This window comes from Vulpes vulpes, chromosome 6 (genome assembly GCF_048418805.1).
Source record: "Vulpes vulpes isolate BD-2025 chromosome 6, VulVul3, whole genome shotgun sequence".
In the NCBI taxonomy this organism is placed as follows: Eukaryota; Metazoa; Chordata; class Mammalia; order Carnivora; family Canidae; genus Vulpes; species Vulpes vulpes.
The window spans coordinates 29,022,666-29,042,125 of NC_132785.1; the positions used below are offsets into that span (position 1 = coordinate 29,022,666).

Here is a 19,460-nt window from a genome sequence, read left to right on the forward strand (position 1 = left end):
CAGGTAAGAGAGGATAACCTATACTTGAGTAGGCACCCATTGGCATGCCCTCTGGTGCTGCTCACCCTGAAGTGGGGTTGGAAGCAAAACAAATCTGGCTCCGTAATGTGGAACCAAGAAAATGACATTGTACTCAACGGCATAGGTAGATGGGAGAATAGGCTTGTTGAGCAACTGGCATGTCTCTCCAGAAAGCCCCACTCATCATCTCTTCTATTGCTTTTTTTCCTATATCCCCAGCTGATTCCCTGTCTATCCTAGATCCTTCTCCTCTTTGACACCACCTTCTGCTTCCATTTCTAAATAAACAAAACAAAAACCAAGTAGTTCAATATCTGTGACTTAGGAGTTTATCCCCAGAAATGGAAATCATCTCAGTTTAACCCACCAGAGCAAGGAGATGAATAAAAGTAGTTGCAGTAGTGAAGGAGGGAAATGCACACATATTTTGCAGATAAAATTAGCAGGTTTCAGTAACTAACTCTGTCAAAGAGACAGAAGTCCACACTGACTTACTTTTCCAAGACCTCTACTCTAGATCAGGCTTTTGCTATTTTATTTTTGGGGGCTAGATTATTATGGAAATCACCAAACTGCAGTCTGCCATTTCCTAGTTTCTGTCCAATGTATAAATTGGGTTTAGATCAGAGCAAATCCAATTCTGTCTCTCTTCAGGTTACTGGACTTTACTGGCTCCTATTCTCTCTAGGTAGAGTCTAAATTCTTTCACAAGGTCTATTAAGATCTTCATGATTGAGTCCATGTTTGCCAGAAGACTCCTCTCCCACCTCTGTCCCATGGGAGCACTAACTGTACTTCAGGATTAAGAAATGAGTTGTGGTTTCAGAAATACACCATCCTCTCTCACTCATATCCTGTTTAACACAACCTACCCACTTTCTACTGGCTATTCCAGGTTCAGGTTAAGCATCACTTCTTCCAAACACTTTTGACACAAACTCCCAGGGCTACTAGTCCCTGCAGTCTAGGCTGAGTGACTGTTTCTCATCTGGATTACTTTATGTTCCTGTAATAGTATAAACCCTCTTGCTTCCTAATTATCCCCCTGTCTGTAGACTGGAAGCACATCCACCTCTGAGTACTCAGCATCTAGCTTGGCTTACGGAAACTATTTGTTGAATGAATAAATGAGAGTGGTGAGCCAAAACTCAGATCTAAAACTTCCCACCTTAAATCTAGTTAGTGCTTTCTCAATATATCTCAGCTGACTAAGAGTGAAACATTGTGGTAGCAGACCAAATACCTCACAAGACAGATTTCCTATTCTTAATCTAGCACAGTGAAAACAAATTGGTGAAATGGTCATAAAATGGTAAGTGAACATGGATATTAAAAGACCATACTATGTAACCCTACACTGACATTCAAAGTGTTTACCACCTGTAATGCAAAATATCTAAAACTTTTAGTCCTAAAATTAGCAAGAAGGTCCAGTATCCTTGTATTGGATTACAAACATAACTGAGAATATTCCAAACATATATGTGATATGTAAACACATTCACATCATATCCATCAATAAGTATTTTTAATTATTTGGAAGCTAACCCAGTTTTTAAAAAATTGTATTTTCATATCCTCTTTCTCTCCCTTGTTGTCTATGAGGAGGCATAGAAAACAAAAAGAGTAGAACACAAATATGTCAGTGTGGTTATCTTTTTCTTTTTGTATTCATTAGCAAGAGGCTCCATTGGGGGCAGCCCGGGTGGCTCAGCGGTTTAGTGCCCCCTTCAGCCCAGGGTGTGATCCTGAAGACCCGGGATCAAGTCCCACATCAGGCTCCCTGCATGGAGCCTGATTCTCCCTCTGCCTGTGTCTCTGCCTCTCTCTGTCTCTGTGTCTCTCATGAATAAATAAAATCTTTAAAAAAAAAAAAAAAAGAGGCTCCATTGGGAAAGAAGTTGAAAACTAGTAACTGACAACAGACTTTCATAAATATTTCTGTAAATTATCTTTGTTGTTCTGATTCTATTAAAAAGAATTATTACTGAACCAATTTTAAGTAATAGCTCAGCTCATGCAGATTTTGTAAAGAACTCTAACCAAGAGCATCTTCTTTCCTATTATAAACAAAAAACCAATAAGCCAAGGAAACTATAGCAATGTATTTATTGGAAATGAACTAGACATTACATTAATCAGATGTAACATTAATCAGAAGATGTAACAATGCATAAGCATAACTGGTGCAACACTTTAAAAAAATCACAAAAAAGAAAAAGAAAATTCATTTTCAGAAGAAATACTGTATCCAAGACAACTTAATCTCTGAACACCATAGTATAACTCATAATGCTGACTTTGAATATCCAGAATAAAATTTACTTGAAATTGAACCAAAAGGAAAAGGTTTCTTTTCCCAACTTAAAGATTCTTTGGCTACCACCTGTATATCACATACATAAGGTAATTTTCATCACCAGACAGTAATCAGATGATATTTATCATATTCCTCATAGAGAAAACCTCTCCTACAAATAGAGAAATTTGGGGGAATCCAAGAAACAAATTAGTTGGTAACCCCAACTTAACAGGAGGCCTAGAATCAGAATTTCCTAGAACTAGAAATATTAACTTTACTAATAAGACTTTATTTTCTTAAAAAAAAACTGCCTGGATTAGAGGGCATGCTGATTTGTAACTAGAATCATTACATTTATACTGAGTAATGGTGTAGAGGTGGAGGGTTCAGATGCTTATCATCTGCTCTTCAAGGCTTTCCCAAACCTTGAGAGCGATGCCCTTCTACTCTATAATACACTGTAGCTAGTGTATAAAAAACTCCCTCTGAAGAAAATTATCCCAAGTGATCCATCTGTGATAAGTACTGCAAAAAGCAGTGATGACAAATATTATTTGGAAAGGCAAAAATGCTGCATCAACTTTCAGAGGCACTATCATAGAATCATCTCTGAAATGGAGAACTGCTTGTGTACTTAGAAAATTACTTTCCTTCCATAATACCCAGCATGCATGAATATCCTCTGATAAGCTGTAGGCTGAGGAAGCTGGGAGTTCAAACAAAGAATTAGGTCTTAGAAGGGCTTGGAGCCACTTTCCACTTCTCTCCAATGGATTTCAACAGTTTACTCTTAAACATTACACAGTTCTCACAAACTTTCACATACAAGGAAAGAGGATTGAGAGCTTATTAGATTCTGTCAATTGGCCAAAAAAAAAAAAAAAAAGGTGTCTCAACACAGCATATTATCCTTAAAAAACCAATCATATTTTCCCTTTTATTTAAGGTAGAGAGAACTAAATTAGATCCCATAAGTGGAAAAATAACAAATCCTTGTCACCAACTATGGCACCAAGTAAAAGGGAGTCCACTCAAGATTGTAAGGAGTAATATAAACAAAAAAGTAGAAAATTGATCTAGACAATATAGGACCTAAATTAAATTGTGGAGGCCTGATATTTTAGCTTGAATAACAATGCTGGTCTAATTTGCTGGGAAATTAGCAACATTCTTTTTCATCATGAGCTGGGTGGGTAGACTCTGCTATGATGTCTTCTTTCTCCTTATGCACGTCCAAAGTAATGCCTAAACTGACTCAAAATGCATGTAGACACAACATGCTAGTTGGCACAAAGCACGCAGGGGAGGAAGGCCCCTACCTTCCTGAAAAACCCATAGGAGCATGATCAGCAGTCAGTCATTTCCTCAGATATACATAATGTCAGTAGATTTTAAGACAGATATACATAAAGTTACACAAATGTTTCTACCGCTCCACGATTGAGTGAAACATGCTGTTCTTTGGAGAAAAAAATACATTCATTTTTTTCAAGTATATTTTAATATATAAAGATGCTCTAGCTTTGTTTCACTACAAAGACAAAATGATTTCACATATGTCCAAGGAGAATTTCATTTTGACTTCCCTTTGGTGTGGATTTCATGAAGTTTTGATTTAAAAAATTACTCTAAATATACATCTACTCCTTTGATCTGAAAGCATGAACTCTTCACGTCCATTTTGTGTCTATGTACATAGTCAACAACAAAAAAACCACCAGTCTACATATATACAATGGCTTAGGAACAGCGTACTCTAATGGGAGCGAGGTCCACCCTCTAGGACTAGGGCTCAGCACCAAACTCCAGTGGTTCCGTCAGCTCCTGCGTCCAGCATTGGGCCAGCAGCATGCAGATGCTTCCCTTCTTCACCATTCTAAAAGCATGTTCTGCTGACATGGCGCTCCTTCAGTTATGGCTTGTTTCCTGCCTTAGCTTTGTTGTTAGGGTTGCAGTTGAGGTCTCTTAGCAGTGATTCGCAATTGGCGAGCGCATCAGCTGGCAGCAGCTTCCGGATTTGCTCCACTGTCTTTTGATAAGCCATTTTCTCTTGTTCCAGAGTCCGGATTAAAGACTTCATTTTGGTCTCTCTGGTCAAAAGGTTTTCCAGATTGGATTCCAAGGTCTGGATCTTAGCATGAGCTATCTGTTTGGGAGAAAGAAGAAAAATGCAAATTCCTCCAAATCAAAAATCTGAAGACCCTGGTTCCTCATCAGAACAGTTGCCAGACCTTACATATATTAAGGTATTGTATTATACCTTAATATTGTATTACATAACAAAATCATATTGTATTATATGATCATATTGTATTACATAACAAAATAGTATATGAATCAAATACTTTGAAATCCTCTGTGACGTGGAGTTTTTCCAATATCTCAAAAATATAACTGTAAGTACTGACAAAAGACATCTCATTTCACTGACTACAACAAAAATGCAATCTTAAATCAGCCTCCTGCAATGGTGGGGGCATCACCATATTCTCCTGGAGCGAGTGGCATCTGGCTGAAGGAGAAATGGGAGATTTCTGATGCTGCCCAGAGGTGCTAAAAGAAGCTTTCCACCCCCTGACGAGAAATATAGGGTTTTGTAAAAACACATAATTGGGATCCTATTGGTTTCAGTGGCTGTCAGGGGTTCCACATAACTTGGGAACCAAGACATGATGATGACACATTGAACTGTCAATGAAAAAATTTGTAACTATTAGTAAAAGTCATTATAATTAATATAAAGCAAATGCAAACCCACTTTCCCTAATAAGGAAGAGCTTATGTAAGATAACTGAAGGAAGTCAGTGTTCCTATCCTTGGGGAGCAATTACTCTAGAGATCCCTCCTTTCTAAGCCTTTCTCTCCTAGCCTCCTTGTCAGGGGACTCATCACATAGAAGCAGAGTTTTAGTGTTCTCTGCTTTGGGGACTGGTATCTTGTCAGGAAATGGGAGGTAACAGAAACTAAGGAGACATCAGGCTCTTAAGCTCTAACTCAGAACTCATCTCCCTCACCTCCTAGAAGGTTCCCCTTCCAAGCTCCCTTCCACTGATCACTCTTAAGCCCTGCCCTTCAGGGCCTGGATACACAGTACACAGCATACAAGTTGCAGGTGCAGAATATTAGCTTATAGTAACCTGCTTATTGCATTTGTAAATGTGCATTTATAAATAAATACATAGTATTTTATATTACCAAGTAATTGTAAACTTCTTGATGGCAGGGACTATGTGTTACATGATGTCATTCAATTCTCTCAAAATGCCTCCTTTTCTTTCTATCTCAGTGAGTTTTATTCTACACAGTTCTCATTGTTCCCAGATTTCTGCAAGTGATTTCCAGCTAGTCTCCATACCTTCTCTGCCATGCAAATCTGTATTCATCAAGGTTTCCAGATTGATCTTTCTACAGTACAACTCAAAAACTCTGAGAGATTTCTCTCTCAACAGGACCAAAGTCATGCTCTTCTGCTTGACACTGAAAGTTATCAACAGTTCTGCCTCCATCATATTTATCCCATATTTCCCCAACATAAATCTTCAACTGACCCCAAGCTTACTTTGTTGCCCTGCCCTATCTTCCTTATTTATACCAACCCCCCACTCATTTCTCCCACCAATCCTTCAGAGTCCATCTCAAGCTCCAGGTCTTCCAGAGCTTTCCCAATTTCCCATATTCAGTACCTCCTCCCTTGAACTTTAGCCAAATATGTCTAACACCCTATAGGTATTTAACCAGATTCTGCTTTGAATTGAAATTTAATATTTTGTAAATGTATATTTTCTTTCCCAAGTGATATTTAAGTTCATATGTGCATTTGTAGCCCCCAGAACACTTGCACACAGTCTGACACACAGACCCTCTGTCAGCAATGGTTCAATCCATGTCACATCTCTATCATTCCTTATAGAATTCTGTGCATGGAGAAGGCAGTCAAGTGCTTTTAAGATCAAATATTTATCTCTTTACCTGTAACTTTTCTAGGAGGTCCATGTTTTGTCTTTTCAGTTGACTATTGGCCCTCTCTAGCTTCTCCATAGGTTCACTATCCTCACAGGCATATGACGATTCCTGAAGCTCATCCTGCAGTACATGATATTCCACCTCATAGGCATGTAACTGTTTAGAAATATCCATCTCAAAAACCTGCCAGGAAGACACCATGGGTTAGTCTGGCCTTTAGAATGTATATCAAAATACAATTTGTGTATCTGGTGTGCTTCATATAGACTTCCAAATACTTACTAATGAGGAATAGTATGGCATATCAAGAGGAAGAATAACAGGTGTGACTGTCTATATAAGGACAAATAGATGATTTCTACACACTTGAAACATTCTCATAATGAATTCAAAACACTAGCATAAGTTAATATTCAAGAGTGTTTTGCAACCAAAATATACATAATCTGATAACTCTCGAAAAATGTAGCATGCCAGATAAATAACATTATAGTTACTGAGTAATTCTTATCTATGTTAGAGATAATCTTTGCTGATTAGCAAGCAAAATTGCATAGGTTATTTTCATAGTAAAGAAACCAAAAACACTGCTAATAATTTGTCAGTAGGGCAGAGAGGTCTTATGCTAAATATTTTCATCCATTTGCTAATCCATGTGGGCCTCTTAGGAGTAACAACACATTCTACCACACAGAAAATCTTCATAACTGCATAGCCTGAGTACTGTCCAGAGTTGTAGGGTTTCTTCAAGGATGCCTCTGCTCTCCCAAATTGCCACCAAGCAGGAAGACAGTTTGCTTATCAGTTGGTGTATAGGTAATGCCTCCTTAGTCTAAACTTGCAAGGGAAGGAGAGGCAACAGCTGCATTTAAGCAATGGTGTCTACACTAATACCATGGGGAGAAAAGAAACCGCAACAAACCGACTTATTTATCCTACTACTGTCAGAGGTACTCAAATTTTAGAATATAAATGAATTATCTAGACAAGGTGGACATCCCTCCCTCTCCAATAAGCATCACTTTTTCCCTGCCTAGTGGGAAACCATGGACACAATAGACTGTTACCCAACCATTAAAAATGATAGCATGGATCTATATTTATTGCATGAAAAAAATGTCCAATACTCCATGCATATTTTAATTAAAAAATCAGGTTACATAATAGCATGTATAGTATGATTTCACCTAAGATTTATATGTAAACAAAGAGAGATGTGTAAAGGTAGTTTAGCAGGTTTTCTTTTCTTTCTTGTTTTTTTTTTTACTTTTATTTTCTCCTTTGTGCTTTTATGCATTATTGGCATTTTTCATAGTGACCATATTCATAGTGACCATATTTTAAATAAAGTTCATCAAGGTCTCCTTTAATATCAGCAGTTCATTCCACTAAATCAACTCTTAACTGTTAGAAAAATCTCTCATATCAAGTTCAAATCTACCTGCCTATAAATTCTGTCCATTCATTCTAGCAATAATCTCTAAAGCCAAAAGATTCCCTCTTTAGTTTTAGAAGGTGAGGTGATCTGACTTCAAATCAGATTATCACTTCTCTAAAAGCAAATCTCTGATTGCTTGCCAGTCCAGAAAGATATTTCTGAAGAATTAATAAACAAGTACATATGTAAATAAAAGCTACATCTTTCGGCTTACAGAGTATTTTAACAAATAAAAACTGTCCACAGATATTTACAGAATCTGCTTACGACTTCGATTTTATAAAAAGAAACTTTTATAGGTCATAGAATAAGAGCTCATGTTATAGTGTGAATTACAGCATATAAAATGCTCCACCCTAATTGGTTAAATTTCCTCCTAAAAACAACATGAAAATGTAACAGGAACATCATTATTATTCTCATTTTGTAGGAGACAAAGTTGAGACTCAGAGAGCTTGAAACTTACCCACAGTCACACAGCTAGTAGGTAGCAAGGCACCAGAACAAGATGTCAAATTCCCTTTCTCTTGCTCTAAACTCTTTTATCTGTTATCCCAAGTGCCTCTAGGAAAGTGGTAAATTTTATCAATACTCTTAAAGCAGTCATCTATGAATCTTAAGCTTGTTCATGTCATCCAAGTAACATGAATATATATAACTACCACTTAACCTAGTCTCTATGAAGAGCCAGGGACTAGATATATGGTATACTAATTATTCTGTTTTCTTCCCATATCCATTCTCAGCCCTCATCTCTTCTGCTGGATTTGGGAGACAGACCCTTGTGACCTGCATCCCCCTTTCACAATTCCTTTCTTGCTAGCTCTGGTTGGGTATGGCCCAGAAGAGCACCCAGCAGATCAGAAAGAAAAGGAGAAAGAGGTTGGTCTTTCTTCCTTGATCCTATCCTGCCTGGTTCATCGCCAGCACAAAAACCTCCAGAAACCCCTCCTGCATATTTCTGGCACTCACTGGGCTTGGTAACACTATTAGATTTCCTCCCTCTGTTACTAGTTCCTGGATATCCACATTTGGTTCTCTTAACCATGCCCAAACCTCTACAAAATGGTACCTTTGTTTGAATCATTGAAGATAGACTGTTTGCTGCAAGGGCCCTTGATTGATATATGAAGTTTCCTCACTTAAGCCTCACAAAACCTCTCAGATCAGTATTGTCCTATTTGGGAGGTGAGAATACTAGGATTCAGAAGATTAAGGAGATATGTACAAGCCCACCAAATAATAAAAGAGTTAGAACATGATGCAAATCTCATACTGTCTAATTCCAAAGCCTAGGCTCTTGGCACGTGTACTCCTTATATATTTTAAAACAGAGTATCACAAAGGTAAGTGGATCTCATTTTTATTTATTTATTATGTCTTCCTAACTCTGTCGGCCCTGCCTTCAGTCTTATCATTGGTCTAAATTGAAAGATTCATCAAACACTCCTTATGTAGCACTGAACCACTTTTCATGTGTATAGCCATATAGACAATGTCACAAAGTAGAAATTCCACGATAATCTTATTTCCAACTAAAACGTATCTGATCAAATAAAAAAAATCTATCAAACAAAAATTAAGTTTTTATGCTAATGTATTTAATACATAATTAGTGGAGAAACTGCTAAATGATCTTATATCTTATTATTATCATTTTAATCATACCTGGGTAATAATTTTTTCCATTTCAGATGCATTCATATCAGGTAGTGTGGTTTTAAGAAATTCAACAATACTTTCAAAGTTTTCACATTCCATTATAAGTGTCTCCTGGCTGCTCAGCAGACTGAGTGCAACCTTAAATATAACTTCAGTTCCTTGAAGAAAAATAATATCTAAAGAAAGAGATACAATTTCATGATCAAAATTATGCACTCACTATTGTAAAAAGTGTACTCTGTGCTAATGGCTTTTTGTGTTTCTTGTGGTTGTTTTTAATTACTGCAGCGGAACCATGGAATATTCTGCAAAAGAATATGGTCAAAATTGCCTAGATTTAAAATAATAATAATAATATGACTGACACAAATAAACAGATGCTTAAGTATTTTTCTTACTTATTTGGGAATCTCAGATAAAGCCAGGGTAAAAAGAAAAAAGGTTAATTATATATATGTTTGTCTATGTATTTATATTTTTTAGTGGCAAATTTAACGGAGACTAGGTAATCCTACAGAGGCTTATTCAACTGATACTTAGATTTTTCTTCCCAAGGAAAATACAAAAACAAATCAACAGAATCAATTAGTACTATTTAAACTCTCATTACCGTAATAAAAAAGTAAATGAACCAGTTAATATGCAATTAAACCTATATCAGAGCAGGAAATTAAAAAGAAAAAACTTTAAAAGAAAAATCATAAGCAATATATAACCTAAATCAGAAGTAAAATAGAAAAAAAAGAAAAGCTACCCTGACTCTGACCTCCACTTCCTAAAGTACAAACAGGCAATAGTTTTGAAAGTACCAAATATTTCTACGTGAAAGGTTCAATCTTTGCCACTCTAGAATCAGTAATAAGCAACAAGGAGTCTTTAAAAAACAGGAAACTGTGACTTCTGCTCATCCATCTTTCCCTTACCCTTTACTAAATTCAAATAAAAGGACTGAGCAACTACTGTTCTTGATTTTGTTCTTTTGCTGAACTTTTTCTACAGACTATATTACACTAATACAGGGTTTAATTTTTTAAACCACACCCCCCAATAAGAAAGACATCAAACATCGTAATCTGTTATTTGTATCCATATTACATACATATTTTAAAAAACGAAGCTTCTCTAAACATTTTTTTTTCTTTGCTATATGATAGACTCTGATATTTTCATTGTATTCCATTCTAGCTCATTTTTTTCTAATGCTGGTAATGACCTACAATCGGGCCGATATTCACAACTTGACCAAAAGCTCCAATTTAGCAAAGGCACAGTTACTAATCTTGACTACATTCACCATGGATACCAGATAAGCAGGATGTAAAAACTGTGGGAGCCCTTTCTGACATCATGGAGGTCCTAAACATTTTTAAGAACAAACCTCTATTAAGAGGTGTTTTGTTTTATTTTTAAGATTTTACTTATTTCTTCATGAGAGATATAGAGAGAGATGCAAAGACATAGGCAGAAGGAGAAGAGGGCTCACTGTGGGAAGCCCGATGCGGAACTCGATCCCAGGACCCCGGGTTCACAACCTGAGCCAAAGGCAAACGCTCAACCACCTAAGTGCCTCAAGAGGTGTTTTAAAAAAATGTTTTTTAAATAATGGACTTAGATAAACCTAACCAAAAACTTATGAATAGACTTAAGGACCCCCAAAGAGTATATAAACCATGTCATCAGCTCTTTTTATTATTCCTGCTGCCTGCCACAGGAATGAAGCAAAACAGGAAATCAATAACTCAGGCCTTACTGCCAGTGCTCAGTGCTTTTTTCCTCTGAGCCACCCAGCCTTAGAGATTGGTGCCACCACTGCACTGGCATAGAAGGAGAGTCACTTAAGCAATAAAACAGGAATTTTGGTTATGCTGTCCTATCCTATCCTTCAGATGTCCTATCCTAGCCTATTAACAAAAGTCAGATTAAAAAGTCATTAGAATTCACATTGATATAGGTACTTCCATGGACTCAACCAGAGAACATATTTGTCTCTGTTCTGAATCAGTATTGAAAAACAAAAGAAAAACAAAAACACAAACTAAGCAAAGAAGGATGTGTATAAAAGTCTGGAAAATTATTCTGATCTTGGGGTATAAATGAAAATAAGAGCTCCATCACAGGGTCCAATTCTTCTTTCCTTTTTAATTTCAATTTCATTTAAGAGCAAATTACTCTCAGAATAGAGCCAGGCACATTTATTAATTTCCATTAGCAATATGCTATTCTGTGTAACATACAATAAAATAATTGGGATACCACATGGTGAGAGAATATTCCTTGGAATAAATGACATTGTTCCACTTGATCACAGGCATCTCTTACCAAAAACTCTGGCTACAAATCCTAATGGAAACTGAGAGGCAAACAATGTGAGGAACCAGGGGGCAGCATAAAGACTGGGGCTGATTTCATTTTCTTCAAGATGATTGTAGAGGTCTCTGTGATAGTCATGAAGGAGCCTGGACAGCTGGTACATTTGAATCTAAAGTTAATTTGGAGAAAAAAAAAACATTATGCATTTATCTGTGCATAAAATACACTAACTTTAAAAAAAAAATACACTAACTTTAATTTTATTACCCTAATATTTAATAACAAATTCACATTTATTTAATGCATGAAAGTAGTATTATCTTATTTTTAATATGTAAAAGTTGATATTAAAGTCCAAGTTCATTTAACTGAGGTCAGAAAGCAAGTCACCAAGAATCCATATAAGATGACTGAGCAAGTTTCTCTAGCATGTATTTTTTGGTATCACATATATACATGGAAATAGTCATTTTCCCTCATGTAGGCATTACTTGTGGAATTTAATCAGATTTGTCCTCGCCTAGGACTCTCATGGAAGGTCCATTCTAATTTCAGACCAATTCCAGAAAAGCCTCCCTTCAAAAGGATCTATCAAACTTAGTTCAGAAGCAAAGGTTGTCTCTACTTGCTGGGCCCAGCATCTGATTTATGATAGAGCTCTGGCTTAGAATTCACCAGGCAATCAGTGCTGCTGGAGACTCCTGGCTTAGAATGTGATGAAGCCAGAAGCTTGAGATAGGATTTCCAATATCTGAGGTATTCCAGCAGCATATTTTTTATGACAAAGAGGATTAAAGCAAAAAATATAGTCTATCTCTAGTATTAAAAGAAGAAATTATTTCATTTTGCTACTGCTTGATTATTGGTATTTCAAAAAAAAAGCATTACAAAGGCAGCATATAGCAGTAAATAATAAATTTGTGAATTGTGCTTTATTTTTTTTTCAAGATTTTATTTATCTATTCATGAGACCCAGAGAGAGAGAGAGAGAAAGAGAGTGAGAGAGAGAGAGAGAGAGAAGCAGAGACACAGGCAGAGGGAGAAGCAGGCAAAAGAAGAAGCATGCTCCATGCAGGGAGCCCGACACGGGATCCGACCCCGGGTCTCCAAGATTACGCCATGGGCCAAAGGTGGCGCTAACCTGAGCCACCCGTGAATTGTGCTTTAATTTAAATTTTTATCCACATATTAACATATTGAGTAGTGGTTCCTTGATCAGTTATATCAGTTTAATATTTTGGTATGAAATGTATATGATATTTTATTAAATCTAGCACAATTTCTTTCACTAGAAGATATCATCAAAATATCATCCTTAAATAGTTTGCTTTATAAAAATGCATGAAAATAACCAATTATATTGTGAATTCAACTGTTGTTTCCATAGCACAAAACTAAAAAAATCAAAGTACTATATATAAATATGGCAAATTATTTGTTTGATCTTTATCTGTAACACATATCTGTGGAAACTAAGTTCCACACATGCTGAAAAAAAAGGAAAGAAAGAAAGAAAGAAAGAAAGAAAGAAAGAAAGAAAGAAAGAAAGAAGAGAGCCACAAGAAGTCATAGCTATAAAACAAGAAGTTCAGCTATAGTCAAACATAAAAGTTTAAAAGAATGTGATTGTTATCTCAATTAGTCATGTTGGGAAAATCATATTTTTCCCTTAGGCCATTTACAATTTAGAAATTAAACATACTGGGCTATATCAACAGAGGAGTTAGTATTTTGGTAGCACAGAAATCAAAGAAATCTAGCAGAATAAAGAGAAGCATATTGTCAAAAGCATTCAGTTCTTATTCCATTATAATTGTGACAAAGAAGGCATACTGCAGTGTTTTATTTTTTTTTGAAAGAACCTTTTCCTTTTCTAAACTACATTCTTCTATCAAGGTAGGTTTACATTAAATTTCTTTTGAAAAAGGCAAACAAAAACACAATTTAATCTCCATCAAAGAAAACTTTAATAACAAAATGCCATCTGCTAAGAATAAATAAGTTTTCATTTCTACAGTCTAGATAATATAGCAAATCTTCTGTTGGAAGAAGCAGAACCAGAGCAGGGAGATGTAGAGAGAGATGAGAAGGGTAGAGAAGACAGGGAAAAGGGAAGAACAAAGACACAATGCTTTTACACTCAACACAACAACAGCAGCCACAGAACATAAGGAGACAAAGTTAAAAGAGACCTCAAACCTCATGTCACAGATAAAGGAACCTAGGCCAAGACCCAGCAGTGCCTGAGCTCACAACACCCAGGTGATCACAAATTCTATCAAGTGATCCAAACCCACTGCTGCTTCCACTTCTGAAAGTCATACTGATTGGATTGATTGGATAAAAAACACTTTCTGCTCCTGAAAGGGGAAAAGTGTTAAATCTCACTTTACAGAGCAAAAAGTTCTATCATCCTAGAATAAGGTCCCCAATCTTGCAGCCTCTACAAATGCTACCAAAGATAAAAAAAACTTCATTGTCATTATAGACATAAAATATTTCTTGGTAGATGCAAGCCATATAAATGTATAATCCAATTTACATGAATTTTTATGATATCAAATTGATGAATTTTTAAAATAGAAGATAACTGCATTTTTAAAGTGATAATTGCATCTATCTTTCTATTTATGGGCCCAAACAAACACAACTCACCGGTACTTTCCATTCTTTAAAAATTCTAATATTAGATATCAAACTTATTTCTGGTAATTAGAGATACTTAATTCCTTACAAGAACACCAATGCTTCCTATCCAACATGAGATATAAACTTTAGAAATAAAGTAAAAAAATAAAACCTTTTATTGTCTTTATTTGACTTGTGGAATGTTAACAGACCTATGGATAGGGATCAACTAGGAATCAAATCACTATATTTACATATCCTGGTGAAGACCATTATGAACTCACATCTGAAAACCCAAAGCTGAGAGAAAAGCTATCACCTATCTGTCACCTATCTCCCTAGCAAAAATTTCATCTTAAAGAAAAAAAATGGACCACTTCCTCTCCGCTGATCTTCTCAAGAAAATACCATTTACTGTAATATTCACAAGGTAAAAACCCAGTCCTTTTTTGTCTATAGATTGGCACCTAAAATATTAAGTGTAAAAACTGATCCTTGGGAACCAGGAAAAAGAGTATATTTAAAAAGCATTTTTAAAATAGTTCGCTTTCTATCTACAGCATAATATTATGACTAACTGGGCATCTTGCCTACCTCATTTCAAAGGAGGAGAACTCTGACATCCCTCTCTTTGAAGTATTCATTTATATTTTCACTACTAAAAGCTTTAAATTGGAGTGAGTGGCTGTTTGTCATATCATCTCTATAGATAAAATTTACACTGCTTATTAGGAACCAATACATTAAGAAAAGTGGGCTTTAAACTATAGAAGGGCGAAATGTATGTACACGGTGTCTAAAATAGGTTGAAAACCACAGTGGCAGGGAATACCTTGCTTAAAATGACTAAGACATATTTACAGTGTTTCTTCAGTATGTGCTAAGAAAAGCACACCGAATAGTGCCACTGACTTTGACACCTATTCCTCTAGAAGGGCCTGACATTATGATAAAGGCAGGAGACATGGTAAGTTCAAGAACTGTGACACAGCTCTCTGCCACTGATGCATTCACAGGAAAAGAAAAAGACATTATATTTTCAGATTAAAAATAAAGATCTAGTATTCTTTTCAATGGATAAGTTGAGGAAAAGAAGAGGACTCGATTCTTTCTCCATCTCCACTTGCTTACTTAGGGGAAGGAGACTTGAGTACCCACCCACTACCTTTCTAGAATTGCTGATTTATTACCTTCAGGAACTTCGACGGTTTTTCTGCATTTGGATGTCGTACACTTACAGGTTTAGCCAAAGTGCAAATCCCACACTAAGATCGTGAACTTAAAACACACTTCTACATTTATACAAATTCCAAGACCAGTGGGTCCAAATTTTGTTAAATCTTTAATGTTGAAGAGGGCTACTGCTACAATTTCTGGTCAGAGCTTTCCGTGTGCCTCACCTGTAATGACATCATGTCAGGTCTGTACTGCTTGCGGAAGCCCTGGTCGTACATGAGGAATTTCAGCATTTCAAAGGCTTGCTCTTCGCTCATGTGCAGAAGCAGGACTCCAGCCACAAAGCTGATCCCTTGACAGTAACCCACTTCTTTGTCCAGCAATGAGTAGGCTTTCAAGAGGTTGAAGAGTGAGAGCTGTCCTGCCCCAAGCTGTGCTGAAAAATAAGGATGAGTAGGAAATGTCCTTCCTGCAGAGGATGAGAAAAGAAATATTTTTGAGATACCCTGATGCTTGGGAGACAAAAGTGAAATTGCAATGCAGTGATTTCCAGGAATAAACAAACATTCTTTTCTGAACCAGTGAGAGTTGCTTGGATTACCCATCTAAGAGTCTCTCTAGCAAGCCCCAAATTCATACACATATGAAAGGGAAGCAAATATTTGATGCTAACAAGCACTTCTTTCTAGGAAATAACAAGAACATCAAAATTCACAAACAAATTAAGGACTCCTTCAGGAGAGATCCCAGGAAAATAGAATATAAAATCTATTCTGGCTATAAATCAAGATAAATTTTAAGTTCACATAAAGACCAGGGTGCCAAGGTGGCTCAGTAGGTTAAGTGTTCTGATGTTGATTTCGGCTCAGGTCATGATCTCAGGGTCATGAGATCGAGCCCTGTGCTGGGCTCTGTTCTAGGTGTAGAGCCTGCTTAAGATTCTCTCTCTCTCTCTCCCTCTGCACATATGCCCCCCCACCTCATTCATGCTCAATCTCTCTCTCCAAAAAAAAAAAAAAAAAAAAAAAGACCACCCTCTGACTGAAATCAGAATTCTATAAAAATATATCATATTACTTAAAAGGAAATCTTAGTAGTCCCTAAGCAGATTTTGTCCTGCTTTTCCTGGAGGGACTTTTTGAGGTTGTTTTGTTTTACATTCAGTCTATCTTTCAGGAAATATTTCTTTTTCCAAATATCCTTTGTTCTCTTAAACCACCACTATGAGCCACATAGACCTCTTTTCTTTATTCAGTATATACAAAAAGGACAAGTAAACAAAGAGTCAAGCTGATTTCACATAAAATCCCCCCTAAAATTCACTTCTGAATATAAAAATTACTATAGAGACAGCCCAGCAAGCAAACAAAATCAGTTCTGGATCACTGACAAGCCGGTACTAAACACCGAAACAAACCCATCTTCATCACCCAAGCTGTGTACACTTGCATGGGGCTTTCCTTATGCCACAGAAATGAAGAGGGTATCAGCTTCCTTGCGAAATGACTATTCATGTCAGTGAGAATGCCAGATCTTTAAATATTTTCCACCACACATGCTTAAAAGTGATCTTGTTTTTTGTTGTTTTACCCCCCAGGAACTGATAAGATTAATTCTGCAGAGCAAGGGGAAGATAGGAGAAATAACACACTGAGGAAACACAGAAAGCTACAAGGAAAGTTAAATGAACAATTTTTTAAATTATTATTTTACTTCATTACTTAAAATTTTTGCTAAAGAAAACTACAAATGTACCCTCTATCTAAGACATTAATTCTAGCTCCAGTTTCTCTTGCCCAGCCTTCCCTTATAATCTAATCTCATCATCTCCTTCTCTTTATTAGGACATCTTGATTAGCCCTAAATGAACCATCCTAATTTCTCATCTGGTCATCAGCTTCTAGTCAGGGAACCACAGATCTGTAGGCATCCATAGGGATTGCCTCTTTCAAGGTTTTCATTTAAATGAGAGGATTGAGACTCAGAAGCAAAGTAATTTGCCTAAAACCACAGTTTAGTGGTAGAGTCAGATAAGAACTGAAGTCTCTTCTCTGTAAAATTCCCCTTTTCAGAAAATATTGACTCAAAAAAATATTACTGAGCTGGGTCCTTTCCCAACAAAACCTGTTTATCATCCAAAGGGAACAGAGATCAAAACCAACCAGGTTTTCACCAGTGATTTTTATATGCCCTAGTAAAAGGTGACCCCAAGTATAAGGTAATCCCTTATTTTCCCAAATGGCTCACATAACATATCTGGCCACTTTAAATATATCACCCTCTAGGAATACAGATGAAATAGTCAAATGCCAACATACAATATTTAATCCATCTGTTACGTATTTTTAAATAATAAGATATATTAAAATATGTTAAATTAGAGAAAAATTAGAGACAATGTAATTTAAAAACTATACCATTTTTCCTTTCCATTAATTATTTGAAATTCAGCATTTAAAAAGATAGCTTTATGATGATGTCACTGGAAACAAGTACCCATTCATATAATATTAGGACAGCTCATTTTTCTTTCACCCTATAGGGATATATTCATGATTCCACAGCATAACCACTTATTGTTTTCCTTTTAAAGTGAGAGTCAAAGGCTTGTTTAAATTTCTGGTGCCCCTTTTAACCTATATTCTAACATATTTTAAAACCAATGTTGATTGAGAAAATAAATGTCTATCTCAAATGAAAGTCACTTGTTCAAAATACAGGAATTGAGAGTACCTGATAATATGACCTTTATAGTGATTCAAATATAATACCCCTTTGGGGGGACAAGTTTAGGGATGAACACTTCATTCTGTATTCAGACACTTATGGTAACTTTAACCAAATATAAGGCCAACTTGCCCTCAAGAAAGGGCAAAGTCAGCAGCTCTGCATAATTCAATAAATCTCCTTTAGCAACACCAAAACAAAAAACAACAAAGAAAACTAAGAAACAAAAATTGCAAAATTCCCCCAAAAAAACTCAACAAAGCAACCTACTGTCTACTTTTGTACAATAATCAATATAACAAAAACATACCCAAATCCACAAGAATTGCATGCTGCTGAGCAGTGAGCTGCTTTAAAAGTTCTTTATACGATATGTCAGGAGGTTGTTGTTTATTGGGCAATCTGTGCCTTAAACGATACTGTAAGGCTAGGAACTGCCAAATTTCTCCTCGCCGACTTTTGGGAACACCTGCAAAGATAAAAAAGCAAAGTCTCGAACTCTGGAATGAAGCTGCTAAATTGTAGCTGAGGAACTATGTAATGCTTGAAAACAGGCAGCTATACTGTCCTGCGTTGCCACACTCTGATTACACAGTATGATGTACTGACAGAAGTATATTTTGATAAGTTTAATCCTGTATCTGCTGATGTCTTGCAAAAGAAAACACTCAAATAACAATAATAAAGGCAGTGTTAACAGCATCAGGCAACACTGATTCGACGGGCACCCAATACAACATTCACTGAGGGTATCTTACTACTCAGCATTGTACCGGTGCTCAGAAAACCACGCAGTGAGATAGGCAATTAGTATTATCCCCACTTTGCAGATGGCCAAGCTGAGGCAGAAAGAAGCGAGCAACTTGCCCAAGTTTAGGAGTGGAAATTCAGAATTAGAACTCCCCGAGTCTGGCTTCAGAGGCTAAATTCTAAAATCATGAAATGTATCACAGCTTATTCCTACCTTTTCTTTGGTTTGAAGCTAATAACAAATGCCAATACTTGTAATTTCTAAATACTTGACATCAACAGGGAACTTTGTAAAAGAGAATAAAATAGCATTTTATAGGGTCAAAAAAGAATGAAATAATAAGAATGGTCAGTACAACATGAAGGCATAACTGGAGTGCTCTAGAACATCCTCTGGGAAGACAATATCCAGCATGTATAATGAAATGTTAACTCCCATTACGCTTGAGAACTTGAGAACCAAAGGGTATCATCAGCATTTCA

At 36.3% G+C, this 19,460-nt stretch overlaps 1 protein-coding gene across 9 annotated transcripts in view; it reads right to left on the reverse strand.

Annotated features, from left to right (window-relative positions):
• Positions 1 to 2,113: 2,113 nt before the first annotated feature.
• Positions 2,114 to 19,460, reverse strand: part of TBC1D4 (TBC1 domain family member 4) — a 177,757-nt gene continuing 160,410 nt past the window's right edge. For all 9 annotated transcript variants that reach the window (XM_072760708.1, XM_072760707.1, XM_072760706.1 and 6 more), the window contains 6 exons: positions 18,538 to 18,696; positions 15,725 to 15,969; positions 11,706 to 11,865; positions 9,393 to 9,562; positions 6,293 to 6,469; positions 2,114 to 4,469 (listed from right to left, as the gene is read on the reverse strand). In XM_072760708.1, the coding sequence (XP_072616809.1) occupies positions 4,236 to 4,469; positions 6,293 to 6,469; positions 9,393 to 9,562; positions 11,706 to 11,865; positions 15,725 to 15,969; positions 18,538 to 18,696 (1,145 nt within the window). In that variant the 3' untranslated portion in view covers positions 2,114 to 4,235. The remainder of the gene's footprint in view (positions 4,470 to 6,292; positions 6,470 to 9,392; positions 9,563 to 11,705; positions 11,866 to 15,724; positions 15,970 to 18,537; positions 18,697 to 19,460) is intronic.